The sequence below is a fragment of the Aspergillus uvarum genome, assembly GCF_003184745.1.
Source record: "Aspergillus uvarum CBS 121591 unplaced genomic scaffold BO82scaffold_16, whole genome shotgun sequence".
NCBI classification, from domain to species: domain Eukaryota; kingdom Fungi; phylum Ascomycota; class Eurotiomycetes; order Eurotiales; family Aspergillaceae; genus Aspergillus; species Aspergillus uvarum.
The window spans coordinates 88,536-111,082 of NW_020291313.1; the positions used below are offsets into that span (position 1 = coordinate 88,536).

Sequence of the window (22,547 nt, forward strand, 5' to 3'; positions counted from 1 at the left end):
CCCCCCCCTCCTTCTTGGGCCCCCCATATCTAGTACAGAGCATCACCTAATCGGCGCAATAGTTTGAGAAAGCCCCCAAGACAGCACTCCAGGAGCGCAAAATTCGTGTGAACTGGCTGGCCGCCGAGGATGCCCCAGTTGAGGAACAAGGAGTCGAGGCGACTGGCGTAAGTTGTCATTTTAGCCCCTTGCTTCCCATTCTTCACTTAGTTGACTAATTACGCATTGTGCAGAATGTGCCGGATGAAGAGCCTCCTGCCTATACTTCGCCGCCGAACCCCAACTATCAGACTCCTGCTGCTGCGCTTACGAAGAGCGCGAACGACACGTCACCCATCCCGCCGCCAGATTTCAGCGACAAGCCCAAGCGGGAAGTCTCCACCCCGCAGATCATCGAAAGCTCGGCCACGTCTTCAAAGTCACCCGTAGCAAGTGCGAGTGACGACTTGAGAGCCCAATTGTCCGAGGCCAATTCGCAAATCTCAGCGCTGAAGGAGAAGCTGGCAGACCAGGGTTTGAGACAGCGAAAGATCGGAACCGACGCGGAGAAGATGCCCGCGCCATTGGCGCAACAGCAGCCACAGTCCGTGGAGGCTGGTGTTCCCGTGCAGATCGTGGCGGGTCTATGCCTGCTAAGCTTCTTGATCGCCTACTTCTTCTTCTGACCGTCTTGAACCTTCTCTCTCCTCTGTGTCCACTCTTTTTGAATTTCCTTTCCTGTGACCCCCTTTTCCCATCATGTTTCTTTACAGACCAACTGTATTCCCTTCTGCCAATTCCCTTGCTTTACTACGTTCATAACAACAGCAGTGCTACGGTGCTATTATTTATTCTTTGTGACAGCCCGTTTATTCTTCTTCATGGTCGTTCTGAGTCGGCCCGGTCTTCCCATGCCGTTTTCTTCTACTTGAGCAAGCACACTTGTTTCTTTTCATTGTCTTGTTACTTCTTCATATTTGATGATATGATGTAAATGGAGGCAGAGTTCTTGTTTCAGCCAAACATGAAAACTCGAGATTCTATCGTCCAAGGTCGCGGCGACATTAAGCTATGCTTGCGACATCTGGCCGCTGATAATACATTCCACATTGGCACCTTCCGGTATTATATGTCCTATGCGCCATCAAGTCGCGAGTCTTTCCGGCTTTGAGTTTGTCGGGTCATGACTCCGTGGTCTCCGGCTCTCCTCAACCACAGTTTTTCCTTTTTCTCGTTGTCTTCGGCCCTCCACCTTGTTCGATGAGCGAGAACTTTTTTTTACTAGACGAAATTCATGCGTTCCTGAACCAGGCAGTGAAATCCCACTGAGCTAATTACGATGATGCCACACCACGACTGTTCATAAATCCATGCCGGGGGTCTCACCCTTTTGTTCCTTTTATGCTGCTTCCCATATTGTTCCAATAGCTGATAGTTCCAAGATAATGAATCTCTCTCTGAAGCTATGGGTTACTTTCCATGCATTTGCTTTGTTTTTGGCGATAGTCATGATACAGATACTTATTGCAACCCAGGAGATCTCATCTTATTCATGAACATGACTCGGGGACCCGCACACGAAGTTTGTGAAGAAAGAAAACCAAAGCTGAAGACCAAACGGGGGAATTCCTGTCATGTCTAATGGTAGGTATACATAGGGGGGTTAGGTACACTTCAGAAGGGCAAGGCGGCGGGGTTCATCACTCAATCCACAAAAGGCGGCGTGTGTATACAAAGACATGATGAGGGTAGTTTAGATAGGGCGAGCAAAGGAAATCAGTTCTGGATCTCGCTCTCCTTCCATCCACCGCCGGATTCCTGCGGACCAGCCGCCGAAAAAGCCGAGATGCCCTCTCCACCACGCCCATTGCCACCAGCTCCGCCACCTACGAGACGGCCCCCCTGCGCTCGTTTGACGCGACACCACATGCCCACGTTCTTATCCAAGATGAACGTCCAGATCACCCACACCCAGCTGTGGTGGCAGGGCAGGGGCTCGTAGAACTCCCTGGCGATGCGGTGTAGTTCGTGCAGTCGGGTCCACGGGATCGCGGGGAAGTCGTGGTGCTCGTTGTGCAGGCCGACGTTGTAGGTGAAGAAATTGAGGGGCCCGTAGTAGGAGTATGTTTCCGGCGGCGGGAGCGAGTCCAGCGGATGCGGCGCCGTGGACTTCTGCTCCTCCTTCGGGTTCTGGAGCGCCTGGAGGGACTCGGTGCCGTGCGAGACCTGGGAGAAGAAGTAGTGCTCCGCGATGAAGTGGCCGGCGCAGGGGTGGAGGGAGCCGGCGAGGAACGAGCTCATGAGGAGGTAGAGAACGGGTTGGATGGAGCCGCCGCAGAACTGGATGAGGGCGTAGTCGAAGGAGAGCTGCACGGCAAGGTTGAGAAGGTGAATGGAGGTGAAGGGCGGGCTGTAGATGAACATGGGCCGGACGGCGTAGAAGAAGATCTGGAAGGTGCAGAAGAATGCCTTGCCCAGGAGCGAATCCAGGAAGAAGGCTTCCACGGCGGTGGGAAGATCGGTGTCCAGACCGGTCACACCGAGGGACTTGTGATGCGTGAGGTGGTAAGGCTGTGGGATCACGATGGAGTTTCAGGTTAGCAATTCCCGTATACGGTCACGTCGCCACATACCCGTCACGAGCGTGCGGGGGATGTTGGGGTTCGGTGTAGCCACCTACCCTGAATGCAGCACTGTAGGGCAAGCCAATGGGAAGGTTGGCGAAGATCGCCAGTAGTCTGTTTGCCAATGCGGAGCGGAAGGCAAGGTTGTGTGAGATCTCATGGATGGCGAGGAAGAGGTTCTGGTTGGAAGTGGCCCCAATCACGTATGCAGTTGCGAGGAATTTCCAGGACAGCATGGAGGTATTGCGGAGAAGATAGGCGCAGAGGATTTGAAGAGAGACGACTCCCAGAACGACATATTTGGTGAGTGGCTCCGGTCCACAGAGCTTGGTAACCTACATACAGAAACGAGAGCTGTTAACATTGACAGTCCGGCAGAGATGGTGGAATGGATACGACGCACCTCTGGATGGGCTTTGATGATAGCCAATCGCCTCGATCGATGGGGCTCTTCCGTATAGGTCCAGAAAAAATGATCCTCGACAGCCGATTTCTCTGGAGGCGCGATCCTCCCGGAGGGCTGAGCATCCTGTGCCGTGACCTGGGGATCCTGGCTCTTGGCCGCGGAGACGCGGAGATGCGGCGAAGTTCCAGCCGTGGCCGCTTCGACAACAGAGGAGGACATACTGAATAGCTCAGCGATTGGGGTGGGGAAGGACGAAAAGAAAGGTTGATCTAATGGCTACTGGGCGCCATGAATGAAAAAGGAGGGAGACAAAGAAGTAAGGAGGGTGCAAGGTGGAAACAAAAGTGATCTGATTAAGCAGGCAGCTGAGAGGACGGTTCGGAGCACACGCTTTCCACGTGGGGCTACCCGCATCCCGACTTGTGGTTTGATCCAGCTCTCTTTTCCTTTTAAATCGGTTGTTGTTGTTGTTGTTTACAAGAACATCCATCCCTCAATTGAGTGAAGACGGGTCAATGAGGACCCTGGAAACGCCGGTACAATTCGTTCTTTTCCTACACAACCCTGTTCTGTGTTTTCTATATATGCTATTGGAGCAAACATGTCGCATGTTGTGGCAAAAATTCATAGGCGGAAAAAGAGTCATCTTAGTAGTCGTCTCCGCGACTGATCACCTCCTTTACATTAGGTCGGAGGACGATGGTCTAGGAGAAGGTCAGTGTGGGTTCAAGAAATGCTAGCAACACTATAGTGAGAACATACATGTTCGTACTGGGCAGTGTAAGAGCCCTTAATATCGCAAAGCGGGGGGTAGTCCTGGACAATGCCCGACTGCACCAGGTTGTTCAGCTGTAAAGTATGTTAGCACTCGTCCGATGTCGAAATGCTGTCGAAATGCCTACCCCGAGGAGGTACTTGTCTTGGCCCAACCGGTCGAGGTACCGACGACAGAAGGGAAGAGTGCCAAAATTCTTGTTGATAACGTTCAACAGATTCTTGGCGGAAGAAAGACGCAAAGGCACCGGAGCAGCGTTAGGGACCAGAGCGTAGTGAGAGGTTTCCATCTAGGCCGCGGTCGTCAGTAAGCATGTAGATCGACTTGGATACAAAGCACTCACATCCTCGTGCACATAACCCTTTCCGGTACTTCCAAAGGTTTCAATGGCGAAGACTTCACCCTCCTCCATCTTGGTCTGATCTCCGCCCTTCACAATGGGAACGCTCTTCCCACCGTGGATGATGTGTTGGTCAATGTTGTGACCGTTGAGGTTTCGAATACATTTAACGGGGTGCATAGTTCCGTTAATTTCGCATTCGTAACTCTCCATGACTTCCTGAATAGCGGCACCGATGTCACTCATGCGAACGTCAATACCGGCTTCCTATCCACCCAAAAGTCATTAGTTCAATGTGTGGGGGAAACCATTCGGGGCACCGAAGTCATACCCGAATACCAGTGTTGGTGGCGTCCTTGACAGCCGCCAGAAGAGGGTCATAGACAGGATCGAAGGCAACGGTGAAGGCACTGTCGACGATCCGTCCGTTGATGTGGGCTCCGAAATCGACCTTCATGACATCGCTCTCCTGCAACACCATCTTGTTGCCCGCATTGGGTGTATAGTGGGCGGCACAGTGGTTCAGACTCAGACCACAAGGGAACCCCATACCACCCTTGATGTTGTCACCCTCCTCCAGGCCCTGGTGGCCAGTCAGAGCCCGAACAGCGTCCTCGATGCCCTCGGCGATTTCCGTCAGAGTCTGGCCGGGCTTGATGTTCTTCTGCGCATACTGGCGGACCTGGCGGTGCACTTCAGCACCCTGGCGGTACTCCTGGAGGAAGTCATTGTTCATGCGGTCGAGGTAGCGCTTCTCCTCGTTAGTGGTGCGGTAGGAGTTTTCATTCTGATACTCGACAATCTCTCCTTCGGGGAACTGGTTGTTCGGGAACAAAGTCGAGATCGGAACGCGCGGCGGAGAGCTCTGGACCTTGGCGCCACCCTTCTTCTTCTTCTTGGACTTGCGCTTCTTCTTTTTCTTGGCGGCTGCAGTTGCAGATTTGCTCTTCTTAGTATCGAAAGTCTTGAGGGTTTAGGCTGTCCGGGAATAAGCGGGGAAGCCATACCTCCATTAGCGGCGCCTTCAGCGCCAGCGTTGTTATCCTCGACTTCATCGTCGTCGGAATCATCCTCCGCCTCTCCGGTTCCAGCCTGACCAGCGGCGGGAGCGTCGACCTTCGCATCGCCGCTCTGACCGTTGACTAGTGGCGCGGGGAAATCTTATCAGTCACATGTCGGGACGAGGAGACATGGATCGGGAAAAAAAGTGGGAATCGTCACTTACGGTCGAGCTTCTGCAGCTTTTCACTAGCCTGGGCAGCCATGTTGAAAAAGCTGGAAAGAAACCGGGGTGTGGTATGAGTTGAAAAGAGCGAGTAGGAAAAGAGAGGGGAAATTGAAGTTCGGCGGAGGCGACGGGGAAAAGACGGTTGGTGCCAAGACTTTACTCAGAATAAGGATGATTTGACGGCACACTCGGCGATGCACCAACTGGCGAGCGATCTATGTACTGCTTCCAGAGTACTGTTTGTAGTCATCTGGTCAGGGCAGCTAATTCGCCCCGTGTATATGCCTGACAACTGGAAGGAGAGGGTTGATGTTTTCGATATATGTAAAGATCGCATATCTCCGACCTGAGGCTTGACGTTTGCTAGATAACTATAGCAGACCCATTCAAGCAAGGCGGCAAGGGTATAGTGAATAGTGTTAACAGAACCCAAGCAAGGTAAGTGCTCGAAGCATGAACTTCAGTCGCATCAATGGGCAAGACACCCAAGTTGCCAATCTACAAGACAGATCTCAGAGCACTTTGAATCACGGCTCATGACCAGCGTCACAAGTCATCCGCAGGTCCACCTCGCTGTGAAATGTCAAGGGCCCATCTCTCAAAGGCTAGGTACGGAAGAAGTAGAAGCCATGACAGTATCAGCAGTAGACACTTGGCCCAGGATCTGGAGTCACCCAACATCCATGCAGCAACTAGGGTCAGTAAGACCAGATGCAGAGACGAGCGCCCCTCGTGTTTCCTGGAATTGAGCCCTACCACACATAAACCGGGGGATATACCTAAGATTAGTCCTGGACTAGCTTCGATCAGATAAGCCACCCGATGACGCAGCAGCCCGCTCGCTCTCCCCGAAGAACGGGGCGGATTTTCGTCCCCTCAACAACCTCCACCCCTAACACATCGTATAACTGTCCTCGCTCTCCCTCGCTCTCCAATTGTCCTTGAGTGATTGGCGTCGTTGAACTCGCAACTCATACATCGTTACATGTAACGACCACTATCTGCGGGGAAATGTCACACCCTCGTCTGAGGACCGCATCCTCCATCATCACCCCCGTCATCCACCGTCAATGCCGCTGTAACCCGCGACCCCGAACAGCACCAACTTCAACATTCGCTCACATCTACACATCTCACCCTCGTGCACGCTTACTCCTCCGGCCCCCAAGACATGTACCATCACAAACCGCCTCATTCTCCACAACTTCCCACCATCTCGCCTCCGCCCGCGAACCAACCTACTACGAGGTCCTCGACATACCAATAACCGCCTCCCAAGGCGAGAAACCACTCTCCCTCTTTCCCCTCCCCCACCCCACCCCAAAAAAAGTCTAACCACCTTGGAAAAAAAAAAAGACAATTCTACACCCTCTCAATGCGCCACCATCCAGACCGCAACCGCGACGACCCGACCGCCTCCTCGCGCTTCGCCCGCATCTCCGCCGCCTACAACGTGCTCAGCCAGCCTAACAAGCGCGCCGCCTACGACCGCGACCACGGCATCTACGCCCAGTACCAGAGCACGCGGTCCACCGCCACGGCCGGCCAACATCCCATGGGCAGCTACAGCAGCCACGGCGCCGGGGCCAACCTCCACACCAAGGGGGCCTCGTACGCCGGGTCCCGCCCCGCCAGCGGGTTGAGCAATCGCCGCGGGCAGTTCCGGGGCCCGCCGCCGAGTTTCTACGCGCATGGTGGCTATGGGCGCACGGGAAGGACGGCCCCGGGGCCCGGGGCGGGGTCGGCGGCTGGTGGTGGCGATGCTGCGGGCCAGTCATCCTCCACTGCCGCCAATGATGACGATCCGACTGCGTTTATCCACAGGAATACCGTTCATCATTTCAATGCTAGGGGTCACTATAAGACTCAATCGGCGGAAGATATTCGGCGGAAAGAGCGGAGGCAGAAGGCGATGGAAGCTGCCTTGAAGGAACAGTACATTGGGAGCCCCTGGGGAGCCGCCATGCGATTCGCTGCGGTCTGTGGGATCTTGGTCGGGGCGGCAACAGTGGCGGGCTGGTTTCAATGGCCACGTGAGAAAGCAAGTAAGCAGAAAGAACAACTGAGGCGATAAAAAGGTGTGCTTGTACAGGGTGATCATGTTTATGGGTGCATGAGTGTATTGGGCTCGGTTGGCATTGTCAAATGTGTCGGGTAGAGAGCTACACATGATACAGGAGTTCGGTGGTTACCCCTTGGTTCGGATTGGATCCAGACGACAGATTTGAGATCGATTGATTTCATGCAGCATGTACATATAATGAACAAAGGGAAATGTAGACTTGATATACACTTATCGTCGGTAGATACGATACATGGTTATTAACTAGACATCCATAAGAACCCACGCCCACTCACAAGAGCAATCCTGCGCGAACCAATAGCCCGTTCAAAGACCATAAGAAAGCAATCAAGTTTCTACTCTTGCAGGCTTCCAAAAATCAATGTATCCGGCTAAGTCAGACGCTAGACTCTGCGTGCGGACAGATGCTAACTAGGGTAGCTCATCTAAGCCTCGAAGGTGAAGCTGGCGCCAACCTTGTGGGCAGCCTGGTTAAGGTTCTGGGTATCGAAAGAAGCACCAAGGCCAAGGGTGACACCAGGACGGAGGAGAACGTTGTAGGCGAGAGCGGCAACACCACGGTCGTTGATCTTGGCCTATAATCACAGTCCAACAGGTTAAACCTTATCACGTTTGACATGCGCATATCAGAAACATACCTTGGCGAAGGAAGAGGGGTCAAGGCGGTACTTGCTGGCGACCTCGAGGCCAACGGAGTTGCCGGTCTTGGAGTCCCAGGTGGCCTTGGCACCAGCCTCAACCTGCTCGTTGACGCGGTGGTAGTAGCTGGCAGAGAAGACGGTCAGGTTGTTGCCAGCGGTGATGGCAGCAGAGTACTGGGGAACGCTGTAGCCGACGGCAGCGGAGTACTTGGTGATGGCGGCCTTCTGGACGTCGTAGCCACCCTCAGCACCGACAAGGAAGCCCTCGTGGCCGAGAACAGCGTCGAAGTTGGCGGAGGGACCGTTGAGGAGGTCGAAGAAAGCACGGGCGTGGAGGTTGGGCTGCTTGAAGTGGAGGTTGAGCTTAGCGCCCTTGGACTGCTTAGCGGGCTGGTACTGGGTGAGGATCTCAGCCTTGAGGCCCTTGGCGATGTTGTTGTCGAGCTCGAGCTTGGTGTCGAGGGCGTTGGCAGTGGTCCACGCCTGGGTGAGGGTGAGGCCTGAACGAGGACGGAACATTAGCACTACCGCATGCTCGGTAATCATTGACACAAGATGGACGAAGATGTGCTTAGACGGAACATAGCCACACGCAAACATTAACGTGAGCCTGTTGTCGGGCACTCTTGAAGGTGGAGGGTCGGGAGGTTTGCGCAAGGGATGTTCGCGTGTTTTTCTGCGCGATTTGGGGCCTTTACCGGTGGGCTTGTCGACGTACTTGGCCTCGAGCTATTGGCACAATTGAGGTTCAGCATCCAAGTAACGTGCTTCGGTATGGGTTGGTTCAACTTACGGAGCCAGCAATGGGACCCTCGTGGGCAGACTTGCCCTTCACGTTGAAGGTGACGCCATTGGGGGCCTTGGACTTGACCTCGAGGCTGGCTAAGCAGGGTGTCAGCAAATGTGCGCGCTTGATATCTTCAAACGCGTCCTCGAAAGAGCGCGAAGATCAGTGGGTGACTCACCGGCGCTGGCGTGGTAGAAGTCCTTGTTAAGGAGCTATTGCGCTGTTCATTAGCACGAAAATCCCTTCTAGGAGATGCTGTCGTCCGAGGCTTTTGAACGTCGGAAGGACTGAAAAGAAAAGCGTACATCGTTGGCCGCCTTGGCGATGTCAGAGAAAGCAGCAGGAGCAGACATTGTGAATGGAGGTGGGTGGAGGAATAGAAGGTTCTGTTATGGGAGATGGATGGACGGGGAAAGGATGAGGTGACGAGGGGAGAAGAAGGGAAAGGGAAACGATGGGGAAACAGGGCAGGAAGAGGTCGTTGAGTCGTCAAAGCAGACAAACAATGGGGAAGCCACGGGAGAAACACCACTCCCTGATTGGTGGATGCTCGGGCACCGGTAAAAGCCGCTAAGTCCCGTGATGTCGATGCCTGGGGCCGTGCTTCTGCTTCTGCTTCTGCTTCTGTCCGCTTCTGCAAGCTGAGCTGGCGGAGTTGTTAATGGCCATTCTGGCCTCGGTGTTCTCTGCAGTGAAAATAACTTTCATAGCCAGTTCTTTCTCTCAAGGAGTCTTCATCTGATGGTTGAACATTACAATCTGACCATGAAATCTTCAAGTGCACTCCATCAAGCTTCCAGTTCTTACACTCTATCCAAAAGTAGATACATTGGGGATTTTAACGCTACAGCTCCAGTCCATTCTTACAAAAGCGGGTTGTTGAGAAGATAAGCAAAGCAATTCCTACTATTGCGTCCCAATGCCTGACTCCAGGATAAAATCACTCCATGCATGCTTCTATACCCAAAAACTTTGAGAACCCACACACATTACATAGGATCGCATAAATTCGTTTAAACAGCGTTGTCGTACTTGGCGTTGTGAGTGGAAATGGCTCTGGGAGATTAAGTCAGTAAACAGGGCTTTACATCGCCGACTCCTACAGCTTATGCTTACCTTCCACTGGGGTCGCTCTGCTTGGACCATGTGGGGACCCAACGCTCGACGGTGCCCGCGCAAGTGGGGGGGAAGTGCTCATCGAACATCAAGCGGTACCAGTACCTGGATTTCCAGAGTCAGCTCACACGTGCTTATCACTGTTAGAATATATAAGGGGGAAAGGCTTTAACATACGCTTCCTTGGTGTCGGGAACGTCGGTTCCCCACTCGGGCTTGGGGTTCTTCATCATCTCATCGGTGATCTGCTTCTCAGCCTGATCCTTAAGGCCATCAATCCAGCTGTAGCCGACACCATCGCTGAACTGCTCCTTCTGGCGCCACAAAATGTTATCAGGCAGGTAAGGCTTGACATCAGGCTCATCGGTGGTATCGAAAGCCTTGCGTAGAATGTACTTCTCAATGCGCTCCTTGGTGATCATCTTCTCAGCGGGGTCGACACCCATGCAAGTCTCAAGGAATTCCTTGTCGAGGAAAGGAACACGGGCCTCCAGACCCCAGGCGGAGGTGGACTTGTTCGCTCTCAAACAGTCAGCCAAGTGCAAGTTCTTGACACGTCGGACAGTCTCCTTGTGGAACTCCTCCTTGTTGGGAGCGGCGTGGAAGTACAGGTATCCACCGAAAATCTCATCACTACCCTCGCCACTAAGAACCATCTTGACGCCCATAGCCTTGATCTTGCGGCTCAGGAGGTACATAGGGGTAGAGGCACGGATGGTGGTGACATCATAGGTCTCGAGGTGGTAGATGACATCGGAAAGCGCGTTGAGACCGTCCTCAACAGTGAAGGTTAAGGCGTGGTGCTTGGTTCCGAGGAACTTGGCAACCTCGAGGGCGGCCTGGGTGTCAGGAGCACCGGGCAGACCAATGGAGAAAGAGTGCAGCTGTTGGAAGGTGGTGACAGTGGAGAGATCGTTCTCGTCATCGATACCAACCAAGTCAGACGAGACTCCCCGCGCCTGAGCAGTGCGGGCGGCGTCCTGCATGCGCAAGGTCTCGCGCTGAGCAATGGAGGCAACCAAGCTGGAATCAAGACCACCGGACAGAAGGACACCGTAAGGGACCTCAGCCATGAGACGCTTGCGGACAGACTTCTCCAAAGACTTGCGAATGACCTTATAGTCGATAGGGGTGGTGGGGACGTTGGCGGCATCCCACCACTTGGGCTGGAAGTAGCGGGTGAACTCGCCGGTCTTGGAGTCGAAGACATGGCCTGGGGGGAAAGCCTGGATCTTGTCGCAGACGGGGTGCAGGGACTTCAGCTCCGAAGCGAAGTACACAGCACCGGGAGTCTCGGACGACCAGCCGATGTAGAAGCTGGTCACGCCAATAGGGTCACGTGCAGCGATAACCCTGTCTTGCTTCTTGTCATAGAGCACGAACGAGAACATGCCGTCGAGGTGCTTGGGGGCGTCCAGGCCATATTCCATGTACTGGAGAGAATTGATTAGCTCCTGACCTGGCACAGAGCAAGTCTTCCGAATTTCGTCACACCTACCAATGGGATAACAACTTCACAGTCAGAGTGTGTCTTGAACTCGTAGTCGGCATGGAGGTTCTTTCTCAGGATGCGGTGGTTGTAGATCTCGCCGTTGACAGCCAGGGCGAGAGAGCCATCATGGTTCACAAGGGGCTGAGCGCCGGAGTCTTGAGAAGTGGTTCCTTGTTAGGTGGTCCGAAGAACGGGTGGGCGATGAAGCACATACCAACACCGACGATACACAGACGTTCGTGCGTGAGGACTGTATTTCACTTAGTGTTTGCAACGAGGGACCACGACGCGGTTGTGCTCAACTCACTGGTGTTGTCAGAGATCCAGCTTCCGCCTATTCTGGGTCAGAAAATGCTACTGCTGTCGGTCACACTTGAAAGCACTATGACTCACTCCAATCGGGACCGCGGTGGCGCAAGCTAGAAGCGGCAATCAGCAAAAGATGAACATCATACAGGCGCAAAGAGAGGAAGGCAGTTGACTTACACCTTGGCCATGCGCAAGGCCGTAGGCTTGAAGGCCTGCACATCGGGGTGACTGTGTGGACATGGTCAGTGGTTGAGTCAACCCAAGCGATGTCGCGGGTCATGAAAAATGGAGGACAAGGAAAGTGGCATGGCCATCGGCAGAAAGACGTACTGGTGACACGCGAAGATACCACACATGCTGGCGACAATCAATTGAGAAGGCACTCAAAGATTCAGGCAGCAAAAAGTCCAGGAGCAATTGATTAAACGTTGAAAGGAACCGTCTGGGGGAGAAAGAGGAAGCAGGTGAAGTTAAAATATGCGAACGAGTAACCCGTTCCCGGCGGGGCGGAATTGAGGGGCGATTTCGGCCACAAGTAATTGGACTGACTCACCCGATAAGATAACCGTGGCCCGTCTCGGACGTCGGACATTTCTCCCCGGTTCTCGTTGGTTTAATTGGTCTTCGTGACGTCTGGAAGGTCACTACGAGGTGAGTCGTCATGGACACTACTATAGTAGGTAGGTAGATTCTAAAGGTGCATGTGAAAGTCCATCCAACCCAAAGACAGGAATGCAGCTATTGTATACCTGTCCCGGATGAGCGGACGGGTTGACAACGTGCCAATGCGCCAACGTTCAATCTCTGTTCTGTCTCCATGCGGACAAAATCGGTTGCGATCTAGAAGGTGTGCCAAGAAGGAACGGAGAACACCAACCCGGCCAGTGCGGTGCGACCTCCGATTTCTCTCTCAATGAAGCCATGCACGGCCACCACGATGTTGTTAATTCTGAGACGCCATGCTTCTCGCTAAGGAAAAACTAAACAGACTGGCCGAAATGGGGGAATACATAAAATAAATCAGCCGGCAGATTGAAAGGGAAACAACATGCAAAACGTTTCGAGGACATAAGACGCCGTGTAGTCGTTGATCGGAAGAGTTTCAGGACCCAAATCTCAATCACCATTCTGTTGCCCGAATCCTTCGGTGGAATATTGTCACTTCGCGTGTGAGAAAGAGACGATACAGTCCGCGGCGATCCGTTCATTTGCCACATATCCAGGAAATCGCCGAAAGCTGCATCCACGCATGGACCAGAGGTCTGGTTGTCGCGACAACCATAGCCGAGTGTGTGTTTGTGTGTTTGTAGTCTTGATTGTACCGAGCGATAGCATTGTTCACTGTACGCATGAATAACATTCAAAGTGCCGGGTTTTCCTTGACCACCTGCTTGACACGTCTCTCATACGCCGGTCGATCCTTCTTAAACAGGTTGTATGCCTCAGCCTGGGCGGGCGACTCAGGGTTCGGGTCGTTCAGTAGGTCTTGAATGCCCAGAAGAATCTGTTTGATGGTGATGGCAGGCTTCCATGCCTCCTCTTCGTTCAATATCGAGAGGCAGACGGTGCCGGAGGGATAGACGTTCGGGTGGAAGAGCGGAGGGACGAATTTGCCTGCGGGTAATATAAGCCATTTTAGTCTCTTAGGCGCAATATCGCGAATTTGACGCAAGTCTTTCCAAGTCGCATGGGGGGATTTTATCGTCAGCCGGAATGTACTTACATTTGGGTGGCTTTGTCGGATATTCTGCGTAGTCGGCCAGCAATCAGTTACGCCATGTCGCAAAAAAGAAAAAGCTGATAACAGAGAAGTTGAACTCACCATCGGGAAACGTAACGTCGAGCTTGAAAAGCCCACCCTCCCATAAGGTTTGCGCCTTTCCAGGAATGCCGCACTCCCATCTCTTGAGGTCAAGCGCACCTTGAGGATTGCGATGAGGCCGCGCGTAGAATCCGAAAGGGTGGTCTCGACGCCACTGCTTTCTTCAATGGAGGCGCAAGATCAGAGATTAGCGCACCGGACTGACTCTACCATGGCGCATCCATGGATGGTATGGAAGCCCTCACCTTTCTTCCGTAAGGCGATTTATGCAGAGCGACATGTCGGATATACGCAGTTCACGTAGGTGGGGGAGACTTGGAAGCTGAAAGTGGGAGGATAGATAACTGACGCTGGCAAGAAACTACCAGGGAGTAGTTAGGGGGAGTAATAAGGAGCTATGGAAGAAAAGAGAGAAGAAAAGAACACAGGTGTGTTATATAAATGGGACGGAAAGTGAACGGGTGTAGATTAGGCCTAGTGAATGTGAAAGTGCACAACGGAAGTTCCAGAGCATCTTGGGAAGGTTCCATGCTCACTGGGCACTGGGCAGTTCCAGTTGTCGCCCGCCGGCTATCGATCCGCCCCACAGCCAATCACTCTCCGGGGCTGCTGCAGGTCATCCTCATCACATGACAGGACCGCCAGATTACTGGTCGAGCATCGACTACATTTCAAACATGTCTTTGTTGTAGCAAGACAATGCATGAACCCGTCGCCTTCTGAATGAACCTACCATCCCAGACTGACAACCCTACACTCGCAAGGCCTGGATGACAAAGGCATTATCGGAAGCTCTCCTCTTGACCATGAGACTGTGGCTATTCAAGCTGGGTCTTGCGTGCGCCATGTCGGTTATTTAAGCAAGAATGTTTTGCTCGCGGCGTGCTCGATCATGCTGCCTGTCACCTCGTTTGGCTCGATCTACTGACCTGACGCCGCACTATATCTTAGCCAGGTACAGTACAAGGAAATCCATCATCGGTCAACCCGTTCCTCAGCGGGGGGGGGGGGGCTATCCCCCTGTACGGGACACTATTGACCCATTTCCCAACCTTTTGGCCTCTGATAACGCATTCAGGATGTGCCATAAGATTCGTTACTACTTTTCTGGGTGTACATGCATCGATGTGCTCCGTGACGTTGATATCAGATGCGATAAAGCCTTGAAAGTAGGCTATGAATGTACCGACCCTGAAGCTACCGGGATCCCAATGGAGGGAATATGTCCCGACTGCCAGGAGTACTACCAGGAGTATCATAAAATCATGAGTACGCCCAGCGAGCCAGAAGCCCCAGTTCCTGAAAGCCAAGGGGTCGACATTTGCAAATGCGTTGAGGAAAAACCAGAGTGTCAATCCGGGATTTCAGTCCCTGAAGGTCACGAGGTCAATATCAGTAACGACATTGGGAAACCAACGTATCCCTCCGGTATTCCAGTTTCTGAAGGCCGGAAAGTCAACATCTGCAGAGACACTGAGGAGAAACCAAAGGGTGACTCTGATATTCCAGTTCCTGGAGGTCGGGAGGTTGACATCCGCAGAGACGCTGAGGAGAAGCCAGAGTTTCAACCCAATAATCACGTACTTGAGACTCAGGAAATCGACAACGGCAACGACGTTAAGCGACCAAAGTGCCACTTTGGCATTCCAGTCCCCAGACGTCAGGGAGTTAAGGTCTGCAGCGGCGTTGAGGAGCCAAGGCGTGTCACCGGTATTTCAGCCCCTGGAAGTCAGGAAGTGAAAGCCCGCGTCGAGGTAGATAAGAAAGCAAGGTACCAGTCTGGTCTTCCGGTCCTCAAGAACCAAGAAGCCAAAATAGGCAACCAGGTTGAAGAGAAGCCAAAGCGCCAGTCGGGCATCCCCCTCTCTAGGAAACCGGAAGTCAAGACAAGCAACGAAGTTGGTACAAAACCAAGGGTTCAGTCTGGCATCCCACTCCCTAGAAAACAAGAGGTCAAAACACGCAACAAGCCTGCTCCGGACTTGCAGAATACTGATAAGTTCCAGCCTCTTGACGAGGGTCTATTCGATCGAATCACTTTCTGACCAGCAGGACCAGTCTCGATTGTGGTAAACGTGCGACTTGAAAGATTGTAATATATGTTCTTCTGTCACGTTGTTATTCCCGCTCGAAGATAGCTAGATAATCACTAAGCCCCATTTACATCAACCATCATGATCCCCTTCCTCAAACCTTTGTGTATCGTAGAAACGCGCAGTAATCGCGTTTCCATTGAATATTCGGCCCTCGAGAGCATTAACCGCCTATAAGCCTCATTAGTAAACTGGACAATAACTGACTGTTGATATGAGTATTGCCTTACCCGCAATGCCGAAAGCTGATTGGTGAATTTTACAAACACAGGAACAGGGGGCTTCGTCGACTCTCGTGGGATGTAAACTCGCTCGACACGGCCGTACTGCACGTGAGTTAGATAGGGTAATCGTTAGGGTGTCTCATATAATCACTGACCTTGTCGGAGCATTCTTCACCGATTTCCTGCATGAGACCACCGCTCTCTCCGTCGCCAGCCAATTCAGCCTCAAGATCCATGCCATCAAGCATGCCTTTGAGAACGATTACTTCACTCATGGGGCCAAATTTGCCTTCTTCTTCGCTCTTCCGCGCACCACCAATGACCTTACCCCGTCCAGCGGGCGTCACAAAGCCACCCCCTTCCGAGTCCGGCCGTTTCTTCTGCTTTTCAACTTTGACCTGCAATGGCTTGACGATTCCGGACCCTGTGGCGCCAAGGCCGGAGCCCTTCGTCCAGCCATACTTCGCCATGAGCCGTTCCGCAAAGCCCTTCTGGCCTGGTCTAAGGGAGCGCTGACCATCGTCTCCCGGCTCATCATCAACTGGTTGCTCCTTTGCGAACACTTCTTCAAGCTCTGCTTCCGAGGCAGGTATGTCCTCAGGGGGAGGTGGTAATGTGTATCGAACCGGAGCGCGGGATATGGTCGCAGAAGCCGGCTGCAAGACATCCAAAGGCCGTGACGGCGGTGGTGGCGGGGGCACTGCTGAGCTCCCAGCCGTCGACATCTGGATCCTTCGCAGATAAGCATCCTCGCCTGTAGGGTCGTCGGGAACATGGGCCAGTGGCTCATCTGGCGGTGGGGGCGGAGGGATTCCTCCCATCGACACATCGTCCGGAGTTTCGATTCGTTCTTCGGTGGGTGGTGATTCCACAGGTGGCCTGGGAGTAGCATCATTAAGGCCCGGGGGCGGCGCAAAACTGCCGGGGGGCGCGAATTGACCTGGGATCCTGTGGTGAGCAGATGAAACATTCTCGTTGTGCCATTAGGATGAACTTACGGTTCCTTGGCCGTGCATAATCCTCATCCTCACTGTATGAGTCCCTGCTGGGCGACCTTGCCATGCGATGTGCATAGAGGCGGTCCTTCCACTCTCGGATCTCAGCTATCTGCTCGTCGCTATGCTTGTATTCCTCATAATTGTTTGGCCGAGACGGATCGTAGATATCATCCCAGTTCTGTATGAATTCCTGCACCTCCCGGTTCTTCTTGCGCTTCTTGCGACCTCCGCGCTGCCTCTTCGGCCCAGCATAGAACCCGTTGACATCGTCGTCTTCGGTGGCCGCCCAGTCGGCAAGGGTAGTTTTGACTGATGCAGCGGCTGGCGTGGCAGCGATTGGAGCTTTAGGTAGTATTGGCTTGGGCTTCGGTTTCTGAGTCGCGAGTTGCGGCCTTTTGGTGGGTTGAAATCGGAGAGAAGCTGAATGCCACCGACATGAATCACCGGGCGGACAAGTGAGCAATCAAATCGATCAAAGAGACGAGAAAGTTCGCTCCAAAGAAAAGGGCATGGGTCTACCGGCACTGAGCTGCTGCTTTTTCGCAGCTGGGTCATCGGGATGGGCCTCGGCCTCGGCACCCTGTCTGAAAACAACAGGCGCGCGAGAAATCGTCCCGGGGGAGTTATCCGCGGAGGGGTCCAGTAAATTGGCATAGAGTGACAGGCCACCCCCAGGCTTAGGAGGGGCGGGATCGGAGCTCATGACGAATGAGGACTAGGTACATTCAGCGAGAATATCGTGTCTGGAATGAAAACGATGATGCAGTCATGAAAGGCAAGTCCGATAAGCTTGGATGACACAAATCCCCAACGACTCTCATAGGCTTGTCTGACTGAGGTTTGATGATAATGAGAAAGCGGCAGTTCCGGCGAAGCGGTGGCCGTTACAGTGCACCGCCTACTACACCGCTCAGACGGCAGAATATTCAAAGCCCCTGGAGGCAGGTCTTCACCGCCCGCCAAGCCGACAGAAACGAGTGTCCAATAACGTGGCCGGCGGTGAGCGGGAGCCCCAGGCCCGAATCAGGAAATGCCGAGGCCAGGCCCCCAGCCCTAAGGCGAGTGGAACGGAACAAAGTACCCGGGCCGTACTGGCACTAACTATGTATGGATTGGGAGATGCCTAACGGTTCAGGTCATGATGCAATTGCCCGGCTGGCATTTGTCGCCTGCAACTCTGAGTTGTTCCTGACACGGAAAAAGGGCTTCGACGCAAAAGAGTTCGATTGTGTCATTGTGCCATTGTGCCATCGAGCCATCAAAACCACCATAGTCACTATACTCATCCGAACGATCATCAAACATCCCTGACAGCCAAGACCCAAGTGTAACCCTCGTGCAGCACACTACTCGTCATGGCAACATTGGCGCGGTCATTCTCCTCCGATAGTGCGGATATCGCCATCCTAGTGCCCAATAAAACCCATCCTCTAGCGATCACCTATCAGCAGTTGCACAATCAGATCGCAGCGTTCCAGGCCAAGTTAGCCAAGCTTGGGGTCGGCCATGGCGCCGCCGTGTCCCTGGCGCTGACCAACTCGTACGAGTTCATCGTGGCATTCCTGGCCGCCTCGTGGCAGCGGGCGATCGCCGCTCCCCTCAACCCGGCCTATAAGCAGGAGGAGTTCGAATTCTACATCGACGATCTCAGCTCCACCCTCGTCTTGATCCCCCAGGGATCCTACGCGAAGGCAGGTCCCGCCGTTCGCGCGGGGAGGAAGTACAATGCCGCGATCGCCGAGTGCTACTGGAACGGCACAGAGATCGTGCTCGATGTGAAGGAGCAAGGCAAGCTTTCGGGCAATGGAGGCGTCAATGTCCAACAAGCTCAACCCGATGATGTCGCTCTCGTCTTGCACACGAGCGGAACCACTGGCAGGCCCAAGGCTGTACGTCTCTCTCTCTCTCTCTCTCTCGCCTTTTCCCTGTGGACCAGGTTCCTTTGCCTTTATCACCACTAACCTCTCTCGATCAGGTCCCGCTCACGCACAAGAACTTGACCACCACAATGCGTAAGTGTCCAGTCCCTTGGCCCCCAGCATTTCCTCTAGAAACCCGATTTAACCCTTCCCCACACAGGCAACATCAAAGCGACATACAACCTCACTCCAGCAGACCGCACGTACCTGGTGATGCCCCTCTTCCACGTCCACGGCCTCCTAGCCGCATTCCTGGCGCCACTGTACTCCGGAGGCTCGGTGATCGTTCCCGCGCGATTCTCAGCCTCGGAGTTCTGGTCCGATTTCATCACCTACAAGGCGAACTGGTACACGGCGGTGCCCACGATCCACCAGATCCTCCTCAAGAGCCCCCTGCCCAACCCCGTGCCAGCGATCCGTTTTATCCGGTCGTGCTCCAGCCCTCTCTCTCCGAAGACCTTCCAGGACCTGGAGAAGGCTTTGAACGCCCCAGTCCTCGAAGCCTACGCCATGACGGAGGCCGCGCACCAGATGACCAGCAACCCGCTCCCGCCCGCGAAGCGCCAGCCCGGGAGCGTGGGTCTCGGCCAGGGGGTGGAGGTGCGGATCCTCGACGCGGAAGGCCGGGAAGTGGCCCAGGGCCAGGAGGCGGAGATCTGCGTGCGGGGCGAGAACGTCACCACAGGGTACCTGAACAACCCGGCAGCCAACAAGTCCTCTTTTACTCAGGACGGGTTCTTCCGCACCGGCGACCAGGGCAAGAAGGATGCGGACGGGTACGTGATCATCACGGGCCGCATCAAGGAGCTGATCAACAAGGGCGGCGAGAAGATCAGCCCCATCGAGCTGGACAATACCCTCCTCCACCACCCCGCGGTGGCGGAGGCGGTGTGCTTCGCCATCCCCGATGAGGGCCACTACGGCGAGGAGATCGGGGCCGCGGTGGTCGTGAAGACCGGCGCGAGTGCCACGGAGGCCGAACTCAAGGCCTGGGTTGAGTCGAAGTTGGCCAAGTTTAAGACGCCCAAGAAGGTATGTCGCTTGCTCCCCACTGTTTATTGTTTCCCCTGGATGTTGGGTAATGAAAGGAGCGTGCTAACGCGCATGGTTTCGCAGGTTTGGCTGGTCCCGCAGATTCCCAAGACGGCTACGGGTAAGATTCAGCGGCGCAAGGTGGCAGAGGCGATGCTCAAGGTCAAGGCCAAGCTGTAGTCTCGTAAGCCTGGGGGAATGTTTAGAATATAGTTCTGCTCACGCAACATTTGAAAAGAGTCAGGCGGATGTTTGCACTATAGATAGATATCTTTCTGTTGTCATCAACGCTGTCCTAAAGCCACTATGGTTAGTTATTCTATAACCTGTACGCATCTCAAATCTCATCACGCTTCAGAGAACAAAAGCCCCCCTGGCGCTGTAGGCCCAGCTTAAGCTTGAATAGAGCACACTCTCGCTGTGCCAAACCCCGCATTCTGATCTTCCCCAAACATCTCAAAAATCCCAAAGCAACAGACATAACGAAACAACAGACAAACCCCCCCCCCCCAAAACACCCAAACCGTCAGAACCCAAAGCGACACTCCAGCCCCCAAAATCCACACCCCCATCGAATCAACACATAACCCACCCCACCCTCTACAAATTCCCTCTCGCAGCCTGATCCCGCTCGAATGCCTCAAACAAACTCCGAAAGTTCCCAGCCCCAAAGCCATCAAAGTTCTCGCGCTGGATGATCTCGATGAATACCGTGGGGCGGTCGACGACGTGCTTGGTGAAGATCTGCAGCAGGTAGCCGCCCTCGTCGAAGTCGATCAGGATGTTGTACCTCTGCAGGATGTCAATATCCTCGGCAATGCTGAGGCTGCTCGCCGCGAGCCGCTTCTTCATGGTCGTGTAGTAGTTCGCCGGCACGGTGAGGAAGTTGACGCCGCGCTGGCCGAGGTTCTCGACGGCGGCGATGATGTTGTCCGTGCGGAAGGCGATGTGCTGGCAGCCGGCGCCGTTGTAGTAGTCGACGAATCTGTGGATTGGTTAGTCGGTTGGTTGCTCTGTTTGGCTTTGTCTGGATACGTGTGGCGTGTTTGAGAGGGAAGACTCGGATAATAATGTCGGGAGGGGTTGGGATGAGTGAGTAGTTTGTGGATGAATGAGGACCGACACAGAGAGAGGAGCAGCTTACTCTTCGATCTGGGATTTCTTGAGCCCCACAGCCGGCTCATTCATGGGCATCTTGATCACCTCGTCCGGCGAGGCAACGACAACCGAGCGCATCGCGGAGAACTCGGAGCACATTTCCTTGTCGTCGACGGTCCAGTAGCGGTGGAAGTTCAACGCGTCCTCATAGCTGGCGCAGAGGGGGCTACAGTCAGCTCATGTGCGTATGGTGCAGAAGACGAAGGCTTACAACTTGACGATGGTATCCAACCCATCCCAGGGCTGGTTGCCCACGCAATGATCAATCTCAATGACATCGACCGGCGGCAGCAGGTCGTTCAAGCGGTCCAGGCCCGAAACGGCGACGTACCCGGGAAGAAAGACACCCCGGTAGCCGGAGCGGTTGAGGAGCGTGTGCGCCGTGTCTCCGAAGGTCTTGATCGTGGCCCGGAGAATCTGGCCATCAACCTCGTCGGTCAGGGTCGTGGGCTCCTGGAGCGACACGGCTCCGTTCCGGACGGCGTGCTCCCAGACGCCCGTCACATCCTCGACCTGGAATGCGATGTCCTTGACCCCGTCCCCGTGCTTGTTCAAGTGTGCCTGGATCTCGTCGAGCAGCCGGCGATCCGCGTCCGAGCCCCGTTGTTCGGCAGCGTGATCCACAGCCACGATAGGAGCGGTAAATACGAATCGGGCGGCGCCGTTGGCCACGACGTACGAGCATGAGAGATAGGAGCCCGTCTCGGGGCCGCGGTAGGCGACGATGCTGAAGCCGAAGTGGGCGACGAAGTATGTCGCCGCTTGGCGGGCGTTGCCGACGTACCAGCTTACATAGTCATAGCCGGTGTAGTTCGGGTTGACGCTGCGGAGGAGGGCGTTGTTGCCGTTGCTGGCCGCAGGCTGGGCAAGAGACTCATTGGAAGGCATGGCGAACTGTATGGAATGTATTGATATATTAGTGTTTTAGGTGTACCTAGGCGATCGGAATAATAGTCCCGTCCAAGACAGATAGCGGAAGATCTGGACCTTGCGGAGAGCGTTGTTCTGTGCTGTTGTTTCGGTCGTTGTTGCTGCCGTTATCAACCCACGTTTGCCACTGTCTGTCCGTCCTCATGGCTATATACCTGAACATGATGGCACATGTGCGTGACGTGAGACCGCAAATCCGTAGACCGGTACATACCACACGGAGTCGTGTCAGATCCTGTTCATGCAATATCTTAGCGATCTACATTATCAGATTCCGTAATGGATCTCCGCAAGGGCGATAGACCCTGCACTTTATACTAGACCCTTGTAATGGTTCGACTGGTCCAAAATGCGATACCAACGTCACCGTTCCACCAGTCTTACTACTCGTGACTAATTCATAATATCGGCTTCGAACTCCTCCCTCCTTTTTGTTGACGTCAGATATCCTTGGTCTGCATCACACGACCCAGACCTTTAAAGTAAAGGATAAATGTCAAATCCTCAAGCTCAAGTCCGAGCGGGCTTCCAGTTAATGACACCACACGACAACAATGTCGATCATTGTACATGCAATGACGAGGCGGTGAC

The 22,547-nt window shown here is 54.0% G+C and overlaps 11 protein-coding genes across 11 annotated transcripts in view; 4 read left to right on the forward strand and 7 right to left on the reverse strand.

The window, feature by feature from the left end:
• The window catches only part of BO82DRAFT_40537 (putative integral ER membrane protein Scs2), a 1,992-nt gene extending 985 nt beyond the window's left edge, over window positions 1–1,007 (forward strand). Inside the window, exons 7-8 of the mRNA XM_025639484.1 lie at window positions 63–167; window positions 234–1,007. Of these exons, the coding sequence (XP_025493623.1) occupies window positions 63–167; window positions 234–665 (537 nt within the window). The 3' untranslated portion in view covers window positions 666–1,007. The remainder of the gene's footprint in view (window positions 1–62; window positions 168–233) is intronic.
• A 451-nt stretch (window positions 1,008–1,458) lies between these two features.
• On the reverse strand, window positions 1,459–3,322 carry BO82DRAFT_352834 (sphingolipid delta(4)-desaturase family protein). The gene is made up of 3 exons (XM_025634802.1): window positions 3,007–3,322; window positions 2,660–2,938; window positions 1,459–2,550 (listed from the first exon to the last, which is right to left on the reverse strand). Exons 1-3 carry the CDS (start codon window positions 3,226–3,228, stop codon window positions 1,756–1,758), a joined length of 1,296 nt encoding a protein of 431 aa, XP_025493624.1. The 5' UTR covers window positions 3,229–3,322; the 3' UTR covers window positions 1,459–1,755.
• A 34-nt stretch (window positions 3,323–3,356) lies between these two features.
• BO82DRAFT_331796 (methionine aminopeptidase 2) lies at window positions 3,357–5,442 on the reverse strand. The gene is made up of 7 exons (XM_025633159.1): window positions 5,350–5,442; window positions 5,132–5,266; window positions 4,456–5,051; window positions 4,128–4,391; window positions 3,912–4,073; window positions 3,772–3,858; window positions 3,357–3,713 (listed from the first exon to the last, which is right to left on the reverse strand). The coding sequence occupies exons 1-7, from the start codon at window positions 5,387–5,389 to the stop codon at window positions 3,657–3,659; spliced, it is 1,341 nt and encodes a 446-aa protein (XP_025493625.1). The 5' UTR covers window positions 5,390–5,442; the 3' UTR covers window positions 3,357–3,656.
• Window positions 5,443–6,692: 1,250 nt separating this feature from the next.
• Window positions 6,693–7,643, forward strand: BO82DRAFT_40657 (DnaJ domain protein). The gene has a single exon (XM_025639568.1). The coding sequence runs from the start codon at window positions 6,728–6,730 to the stop codon at window positions 7,424–7,426; it is 699 nt and encodes a 232-aa protein (XP_025493626.1). The 5' UTR covers window positions 6,693–6,727; the 3' UTR covers window positions 7,427–7,643.
• BO82DRAFT_331799 (porin) lies at window positions 7,561–9,216 on the reverse strand (the record flags this gene model as incomplete). The annotated part of the gene is made up of 5 exons (XM_025633160.1): window positions 7,561–8,010; window positions 8,074–8,805; window positions 8,870–8,958; window positions 9,042–9,075; window positions 9,169–9,216. The coding sequence occupies 5 exons, from the start codon at window positions 9,214–9,216 to the stop codon at window positions 7,861–7,863; spliced, it is 1,053 nt and encodes a 350-aa protein (XP_025493627.1). The 3' UTR covers window positions 7,561–7,860.
• A 406-nt stretch (window positions 9,217–9,622) lies between these two features.
• Window positions 9,623–12,232, reverse strand: BO82DRAFT_352836 (asparagine synthetase B). The gene is made up of 9 exons (XM_025634803.1): window positions 12,111–12,232; window positions 11,958–12,008; window positions 11,865–11,890; window positions 11,779–11,805; window positions 11,686–11,721; window positions 11,478–11,626; window positions 10,157–11,412; window positions 9,980–10,084; window positions 9,623–9,919 (listed from the first exon to the last, which is right to left on the reverse strand). The coding sequence occupies exons 1-9, from the start codon at window positions 12,134–12,136 to the stop codon at window positions 9,877–9,879; spliced, it is 1,719 nt and encodes a 572-aa protein (XP_025493628.1). The 5' UTR covers window positions 12,137–12,232; the 3' UTR covers window positions 9,623–9,876.
• A 908-nt stretch (window positions 12,233–13,140) lies between these two features.
• On the reverse strand, window positions 13,141–13,882 carry BO82DRAFT_400511 (E2 SUMO-conjugating protein UBC9; the record flags this gene model as incomplete). Its single annotated transcript, XM_025639189.1, has 4 exons — window positions 13,141–13,394; window positions 13,504–13,527; window positions 13,603–13,763; window positions 13,848–13,882. The coding sequence occupies 4 exons, from the start codon at window positions 13,880–13,882 to the stop codon at window positions 13,141–13,143; spliced, it is 474 nt and encodes a 157-aa protein (XP_025493629.1).
• Window positions 13,883–14,711: 829 nt separating this feature from the next.
• Window positions 14,712–15,647, forward strand: BO82DRAFT_430898 (uncharacterized protein; the record flags this gene model as incomplete). Its single annotated transcript, XM_025640645.1, has 1 exon — window positions 14,712–15,647. The coding sequence occupies exon 1, from the start codon at window positions 14,814–14,816 to the stop codon at window positions 15,645–15,647; it is 834 nt and encodes a 277-aa protein (XP_025493630.1). The 5' UTR covers window positions 14,712–14,813.
• Window positions 15,648–15,701: 54 nt separating this feature from the next.
• On the reverse strand, window positions 15,702–17,747 carry BO82DRAFT_430899 (putative G-patch DNA repair protein (Drt111)). The gene is made up of 5 exons (XM_025640646.1): window positions 17,437–17,747; window positions 16,918–17,337; window positions 16,075–16,859; window positions 15,926–16,021; window positions 15,702–15,866 (listed from the first exon to the last, which is right to left on the reverse strand). Exons 1-5 carry the CDS (start codon window positions 17,618–17,620, stop codon window positions 15,768–15,770), a joined length of 1,584 nt encoding a protein of 527 aa, XP_025493631.1. The 5' UTR covers window positions 17,621–17,747; the 3' UTR covers window positions 15,702–15,767.
• Window positions 17,748–18,088: 341 nt separating this feature from the next.
• BO82DRAFT_382257 (acyl--CoA ligase) lies at window positions 18,089–20,224 on the forward strand. Its single transcript, XM_025637915.1, has 4 exons — window positions 18,089–18,806; window positions 18,893–18,929; window positions 18,997–19,868; window positions 19,953–20,224. The coding sequence occupies exons 1-4, from the start codon at window positions 18,273–18,275 to the stop codon at window positions 20,046–20,048; spliced, it is 1,539 nt and encodes a 512-aa protein (XP_025493632.1). The 5' UTR covers window positions 18,089–18,272; the 3' UTR covers window positions 20,049–20,224.
• A 244-nt stretch (window positions 20,225–20,468) lies between these two features.
• Window positions 20,469–21,914, reverse strand: BO82DRAFT_279359 (4-hydroxyphenylpyruvate dioxygenase family protein; the record flags this gene model as incomplete). Its single annotated transcript, XM_025631263.1, has 3 exons — window positions 20,469–20,853; window positions 21,013–21,177; window positions 21,241–21,914. 3 exons carry the CDS (start codon window positions 21,912–21,914, stop codon window positions 20,469–20,471), a joined length of 1,224 nt encoding a protein of 407 aa, XP_025493633.1.
• Window positions 21,915–22,547: the final 633 nt, after the last annotated feature.